Source organism: Pleuronectes platessa, chromosome 10 (genome assembly GCF_947347685.1).
Source record: "Pleuronectes platessa chromosome 10, fPlePla1.1, whole genome shotgun sequence".
Lineage (NCBI taxonomy): Eukaryota > Metazoa > Chordata > Actinopteri > Pleuronectiformes > Pleuronectidae > Pleuronectes > Pleuronectes platessa.
In genome coordinates, this window is record NC_070635.1 from 2686416 (window position 1) to 2694539 (window position 8124).

Sequence of the window (8124 nt, forward strand, 5' to 3'; positions counted from 1 at the left end):
CACAAACCGTTTGGACCACATGCTCGCTCAGTGAAATAGACTGAGAGAGGGGAAACCATATGAAAGCTCTGACCCCTACAATTCAATTTATTCCACTTGTACAGTGAAGAAGCACAGGAGCTGGGTGATAACACACACACACACACACACACACACACACACACGTACAGATAAAACAGCAGAGAAAAAGAGACACAATCAATAGTATGTTCTGGTGCGATAACAAAACCCCTGCGGGCTCTTTAAGACGACAGGACACTAAACTGAGACACAACCTCACTGAGGAACAACCTGTGTGTGTAACTGAAAGTAAAGTGTGTAGACGTGACACAGCCGTTCACCACTCGTACGAATGGAAAATACATTTTCACGCTTATTGATACTCAGCACGGCTCCTGGGAACCGACTCAGCATCCTGTGGAATCTGTGACACACTGATTGTTCCCTTTGAGTGTGGTCACGTGTTGCCAAGGTGCATTGTGGGTCATTTGCTTCGCTTAGCGGTAGGAGGTGAGAGAAGCTTATCTATTCAGGCAGCCATGCAGACGTCAGCCAATCAAACTGCGTGTCAGCAAATATACTCGTGAAGCGTAGATGCAAATCAATTCAAATGTCATTTTTTTCTTATATTTGAGTGATGAGTTCGTTAACAAAGGATCAGACTGTAATTTAATTTAACATAAATCTGTTTAGCTTCTTGTTCCTATTTTCAAACATGATCTTTTCACCTTTAATGTTGGAAAAGTAAACTTAGCGAGCGGGAGGAAGCTGCTGAAGTTTCCCTCAACTCATCAATTCCCTTCAGATCCTTCACCAACATGAACCTGTCACCTCAGAAAATATAATATCAGCTAATTAACTTAATTAGCAACATTTAGCTGCATAAACAGAGCGTTAATCACATTCTTTCTAATCTTAAAGCCACTTTACAAACTCATAACATGAAAAGTACATGTCTCACTTTGAGATAAGGTTTCAGAAAACAGTTAATTGACTTCCAGGTCATAATTAGGTGTGTGTTTATTTTGTTACACATTATTTTAACCCGTGCTGTGATGTGAGCCACTAAAAATCTTCATAAATAATCATTAGAAGCACTGAGCCTGATACTGTGGGGCCATGTTGTGGATTTCCCTGCCGCCCACAGCTTGTTAGTGAGCCATGTGTGCACACGTTTTCAGCACGGGTAACCCCAGTGGGAATCGAACCCTGAGACCTGGCAGCGTCGGTTCACCGCTGACCTGCTCAGGACCAGAGCTTCGGTACCGATGCTGAGCCAGACATCTGCTGGGATGTACATGATGCAGCTCACGTCGCTGGTTTGGTTTTCATTTCTCGTGGGAGGAAGTGGAGACACGTCGTCCGTCTTTATTGTCAAAGGGAAGATGAAGCCTGTGGACGTCTTCTTTTTGATTGACAGGACGAGTCTTTAACTTTCCCAGTTCTGGATCGATAAAGTGAAATCAATCCACACGTCTCAATGTGCTGAAGACCGAATGGTTTAAAAACGCTCTCATGATAAATACTCTCAAAGCTGCGGGTTATGATTTATACGCTGTCTGTAAGACGGATCACCCAAAATGTACCAGAACCAATTTTGTTGCGACTTTGAGGAAGGGGAGGGGCCAAGAAGGAACTCGTTAACTTTCGCAGCAGATTTGATTAAGTGGTCGGATCCCCGAACTTTTATTTCACAGTCTTTTGATGCTTTTAACTGAATTTCCAGAAAACAATTCATGGATCTGGATGAAAGAAGATCAGCACATTTATAGGACTGATATCTATGAGTGTGCAGGTTTAGTTTTCTAAATTTTGTGATATTTATTCAAGAATTAATGCTGAACAATTGAATGAAAAAATCCTGCCTATTCTTCGAGGACTGAAGACGATGAAAAGAAAACTAGAAAATCACTTTTTAAGGTTTACTGCAGTCTTGTTAACAAAATAAAAGTCTGAGTCTTACTTCTTCTTTCTCCACGTAAAAACAAAAGGAATTTTAAAATCTGGAGCACATCAGATTTTCCCCTCAGTTGACAGACAGGTGTCATCTCCTCCATCTCCATCCACCTTCAAACACACCCCCTCCTCAGACTCAGGAGACCAGGGAGCTCTCTGCTGCTTCGTGGACAGTGTCCTGGCTTTAAAGTCACGATTCATCACAAATTCCATATGAATTCACTATGTTCTGCTCAGTATCATTGATTATTAGAACAGAGCAGTCGCTCAACTCAATGTAAATGCATTATTTATCCAAACAGCAGTGATAACCAGGACTTTATGTCTTATTTATTTTATTGTGGACACACATATCACCAGCAGTATCACAATCCCTTTAACAATATATTAATTTCACACTCACCACAGTTTCTTTCTTTAAAAGAAACACGTTTACAGCATAGGCCGAGTAATAAAGATGGACGACATGTCTGCACTTCCTGCCTCTGCTCAGAAATGAAGCCAAAATGCCCCAAATATGAATCCTGCCATCTTGACCCAATAAGCCAAGTTTGCCCATGGACCCCTCTTTGATTGACTTGTGTGGCTTGTTGGTCTACAGGTGTGATTCCTGCTCAAGGTGTGTGAGGTCCTGGGTTTGACTCCCAGATGAGTCCTTCACATTCAGATCTCAGATCAGTTGTCAGGTTTGTGGCTCGTCAGCTGCTGGTTTTTAAGCAGATGTCCGTGCAGAGCTCGGGTCAACAGCTGTTGGACTAAATAAGGTTAAATATCTACAACATGTTGATGAGAGGTTCAGGCTCCACTTTGCTCTGTGATTAATCCTGATAGAGAGAGTGTGTTTTCACACGGTGCCACTTAAATTTAAATCTGTGATTTTCGGTGTGAGCTGTCCCTGAAGGGGGGGATTATTATTCCTCACTTCTGCCAAAAGACAAAACACAAATGTGGAGTTCATTTCTAAAATCCCCTTGTAGCTATTTTTGGTTCATCGTTCAGTCTCACTGAAATATAGAAGAGGACGAGTGTTGTTCATTCTTCAACCCACGACTCGTTTATTCCAAAGTTACACAGTTTGAAGTCATTTGATATTTTAGGAGTGTGTGGCCCGTCTCTCCACTGGCAGATTTCTCATTTTGGAGAGGGAGAGGGAAAAAAAAGAAAAAATCTCATCAGAAGTCTGCTGGTCCCTGAGATGGAAAACACTGAGAAACGTTGCCCTAGATAACAAGTGGGACCGGCCCCCTTTCACCAAACTGCAGGAGCACTGAAGTATCAAACAGCAATCAGAAGCACAGACTGGTTTCTCTGCTCGGAGGTGGCGCAGCGTGATTTGGGAGGAAATTCAAGGGCTGTTTGTGCAGGGAGGGGACAGCTTGGGAGTTTTGGCAGGTTGCATCCACACACCCACACACACACTGACACTGACACACACACACACACACACACACACACTTTCATGCACTGCCACCCTTGACCTGTGTTCTATTTCCCCCGCTGCTTGATGAGCTGCAGTTGTCAGCTGTGATCAAAACCAACACACCCTGCGACACCTTCCTCCTCCTGCAGCTCCACAGAGCACCCCCGACGTCACATGATGCCTTCTGTAAACGCATATTCAGTATGCATCTCTGTTTCCTACCTCCCCCCCCCCCCCCCAGATTAAACTGCCAGAGTTAAAAGATCTGATTTCCACCAGGGCCCCCTCCCCCTCCCTACTGCAGCCGCACTACAGATATTTCTTTACATAGCACATATACGCTTGTTTAGCTTCTACCCATCCATGCAACCCTTTTCTTCCATGTACTTGAGCTCTGGGTTGCAGTTGCATGATATTGCAGATGTCCCTGCAGGCCAGATATAGGTCTAATGCATCCAGGGAGTTCTGGGTTATAACTCTGGTTTAGAAAGGAAAACCAGGAAACCTCCAAATGAAGCGCTTCAGTCCAAACTCTCTCCGGCTATTCGAGTCCTTACCACGAATGAGCCCTGACACCCGAAGGAGGAAACTCATTTCAGCTGCTTGTATCTGGGATCTCATTCTTTAGGTCAGGACAGCGAACCCATGATTGAACACGAGGGTCAGAACGTAGATCGACTGGTAAATCAAACATAAAACAAACCCAATTGAAAACAAGTACAAATATAAAGTGGAAATCTTTGTCGTCCGGCTCAGCCTCTTCAAACAAGCAGGAAGTGCAAGAGATGGAGGATGAAATCAAATTCATCCAGGCTCGTATTTCAAGATGTGGAATCAGAGATAAAATCCTTCCCATCAGCCCGAGTGTCTCAGGTCTTTGCACAGAGGAAAGGAACCTGCTGGTCTCTAGACTCCAGAGACAGAAGTGCTGCCCGAGGCTCTGAGGCTCTGAGCTGCACATCCACTTACAGGAAATAAAAGATTCGAGAAATGACTCAGGGACAGATGTCGTTGTGGGTTTTTATAGGTCATTGACCAGTTTTTAAAAATATTCCACACTAAAAACTGAAAAGATGACAGAGTGAAGTTCACTGTGTAATTTCTACCTTCTTTATTTGGACCTTACTAAAAGGCTTTTTTCCATTTTTTAGGAAACTGCTTCTTCTTTTGTAACCTTTTCATTCATGGAATTATCGTTTTGAAATTGATTTTCACAGAGAAAACATTGTTTTTATTGCATATTATTTATATAAAATATTAATTTGAAATCAAGATTTGTATTCTCCATAATGGGATTTCTTTTCACTAGAGCTGCAACTAACAGTTATTTAATTATTCATTAGTCTTTCAATTACATATTTTTAATTAACTGGTTGAAACAGTAATGGAAACAATTCATCAATTATGAAATTAATTTTCGAGCGTGTGTTTTCCTTCTGATGATCATCGGTGGCTTGACGAATCGTTTCAGCTCCTACGCTTCAACCTTCGACACTTTCCAATAGAAAATCCTCATTACTGTTCTGGGACATGTATAATGAATGTAATGTCTTTCTTGACGTCTTCTGTGAAACTCCCCACATTCCCAGTCCCGATGACCTATGTGTGTCTGCTCTCTGCCGCAGGTGAGTGTTACCTGATGGAGTGGTCGGACTGGAGCTCGTGTGTGAGCATCTGCGTCAAAGATGCGGCCGTGGACTTCGGCTCGGTGCAGGTCCGCTCGCGAGCCGTTCTGGCCCAGGAGCCCGAGAACCTGCAGCTGTGCCCGGACCAGGCGTGGGAGTCGCAGCCCTGCAGCGGTGAGTGGCAGCGTCGACTCACTGTCGGACAGTTTGACAAGTTGAACGGAATGAAAACTCCCTGAGGTTGAAAAACTTTTTATTACATGCAAATGAGATGACAGCTCCAAACTTTGATTGATTAGAATTTTCTGCCCGCTAAGAATTCCTAATCAGCTCGATGATGGAGAAGTGAGGTCAGTGCGGGTTTGTTTCCGGGCAGGGAAGCACGATGGACTGCTTGTCAGTGCATCAGAGTCCTAACTCAGACGGACACTTACATTCAGGGCTGTACCTGCAGGCTGTTTAGCCTCCTATCCATCGGAGCTTGCACATTAGGCCTGTCGGAGCAGACTGGAAACCCACAGAGGAGAGAGACGTGCTGAGGTTGTAGAGGGAGAGGGATCTGCGACAGGAGCCCGATAAGGATTTTACTCTCTTGGAGGTGACAGCACAAACAACTGAGCCGCCCTGGTGCCCAGACCAAAACATGACTGAGAGGAAGTGAGGGCTGCCACGATCCCTCCACGTTCCTCTCTGGGTGAATCTGTGCTTCTCCCGGATGGGATTTCTCCAGTGAAGTCTCCAAACAGAGGAAATCCCACGCGCTCATTTACTGTTGTGATCTCTGCAGCTCCCCGGGCGAGCTAATCAGCCATTAGGTGCAGTGTGGGTTGTGAATCACCACCACCACCACCACCACCACCAAAGCTCAACACACATCAGAGCCATAGGCAGAGTCTGTAGAACAGCCAACCCCCCTCCCATCCCCTCCTCTCTCCCTCTCCTCGCCTCCCACTCCTCCTCTCCTCCCTCCCTCCCTGGCTCCACTGTACACAGCCTCAGAGCCGTCTTCCTCAGCCTGACCTGGTTTCACAGCATCACTCAAGGCACCGGGGGGGGGGGGGGGGGGGAGGAGCGGCCCAGCCAAGACCAGCGAAGGCGGAGGAAGAAGAGAGAGAGGAGGCAGGGGAAGGGGGGAGGAGGGAGGGCGGTGACGGAGAAAGAGAGATGGGGGATGGAGAGAGGGAGGGAACGGTTTGATGTGAGAAAAACAAAACCAAATCTGGTCCCAGCTGCACACTTTACTGTATAAGAATTATTACCATGCTCTGAATCTACAGTAGACTGACAATTAAAAACAGCAGCACGCAGACTGGTATCACTGGTTTAGTTCTGCACCAGCACTGAGTTCAGGGAAGAGATATAGAAACTGTGGATGTGGGAAAGTGACCGTGGTTTGAGGCTGAACATGATGAGACCAAAGCTGAGTTCAAAGAGGAGGAGAAACTTTCATTTAGCAGGTTTCCTCCAAACACAAGGGAAATCAAAAACATGTAAAGGTCGAGACTTTGAAAGTTAGAGAGAAACTCAACAGTTCCAACAATGAGCTGCACTTTTGCAACTGGAGAGAAAAACAACCTCATTATTGGAAGAAGACTTCTGCCTCGACTGGCTGGGATGAGAGGAGGAAAGAGGGGAAGAGAGGAGAGAGAGAGAGAGAGAGAGAGAGAGGAGGAGAAGGAAGCGAGAGACAAGGAGCAGTTGTGAAACCATCATGTTCTACCTCTGTCAGACTGGTTGTTATAATTAAATGAAAATCTTCAGTTCTACCTTATATCATTAGGTGTTTTGTCATAAATTAAAGACTTTGACAAATTAACAATTTCGCCTGATGGTGGCGCTAGATGGGGAGGAGGATTATTTATTTTTCCATTAATGCTTTAGGGACATGACTGGTTTAAAGCAACCCATCACATAATAGTTGAGATTCCACTTTGTGAACGTAGAGACTAACATGTTGATGATCCTCTGAGCTTCAATGATGAGAAGCTCAAAATGTGTTCATGGAGAAAACTTTGTGAATCACTCGTGACCTTGGACTCTTGTTGTTTGAAGCTCTGCTAACCAGCACGTGAGAGAAGAGGTGATTTGATCCCTGGCTTCTCCAGGTCTGGTTGAGACACTGATGATGTCCAGGCCTCACTTCCACTGTGTTACTGTGTGTGACAGACACACTGTGAACCACTTTGTTGTAAAAGTGCTCAATAATGACATTTCCTCAGTTAACAGGCAGGAAAAAAATCAGCTTTTTCCTCTTTTAGGCTTTTACAGAGAGCGTCTGTTATATTTTAACATGAGTCATCAGGAGACACGTGTCCCCCGGCAAACACCCAAAATATCAAGAAGGCACCGCTTCAATAAACCCCCCCCCCCCCTCCCCCAAAAGAATCTAAATGTTTTTTATGGGTGGTGCTCTGGAGATGAAATGATCACAGACGGGAGGATGGATGGACGCCAGGGGATACAAACCTGGGATTCTTCTTTTACATTACTTCTCCTTTCCCTCTGAGGAGTGTATCTACAGCAGTAAAACTCCAATCTGCTGCTCAGAGATGGTGGGAAGTCCAGGCCCGAAGAGAGAGAGTGATTCACCGATAACACGTCTGAAGAACGACCTCAGCCGTATCTCAGGGAGCGACGGCTCAGGGATGAGAACACAAAGGGAGAAGTTGTCTCAGCCGCAGACGAATCGTCCGGTGGAAAGCTGCAGATTGAGCCGTGGCATCGAGTGGAGCCGCGATACAGACCTGGGGTCTGTGGAGGAGAGAGAGCCGTCCTTTGTTCAAGGTTAAACTGTTAATTTGCGCTGAGAGAACGAGCTGGACGGATGATTGGTTACACGAGACCCCACGGGGGAAATATGCTCATTTACTGCCCTGATGGAAATATTGATAAAGTCATAATAGCACTGATAGAAAGTCATTGAGCAAAAGCTCTTACGGAAGATTAAAACATCACAGTGGACCCGTGTGGAGACTCACTGATAGTGATGCTGGATGACAGCGGCCTATTAGAAAACCATAACTTAGCAGCTGCTTTATTAATCTGCCGCTGGTTTGATTAATGGTCATTGCTGCAGATACCCACCGTGCCGTCTCGATAGGTGATGAGTGTCTTATCGTTTTT

General features: G+C 45.2%; 2 protein-coding genes across 2 annotated transcripts in view; both read left to right on the forward strand.

Annotated features, from left to right (window-relative positions):
• Positions 1-5240, forward strand: part of LOC128449159 (thrombospondin type-1 domain-containing protein 7A) — a 124842-nt gene extending 119602 nt beyond the window's left edge. The window contains exon 25 of the mRNA XM_053432208.1: positions 5002-5240. Within this exon, the coding sequence (XP_053288183.1) occupies positions 5002-5240 (239 nt within the window). The remainder of the gene's footprint in view (positions 1-5001) is intronic.
• A 2310-nt stretch (positions 5241-7550) lies between these two features.
• The window catches only part of LOC128449160 (neurexophilin-1-like), a 5684-nt gene continuing 5110 nt past the window's right edge, over positions 7551-8124 (forward strand). Inside the window, exon 1 of the mRNA XM_053432209.1 lies at positions 7551-7694. Within this exon, the coding sequence (XP_053288184.1) occupies positions 7551-7694 (144 nt within the window). The remainder of the gene's footprint in view (positions 7695-8124) is intronic.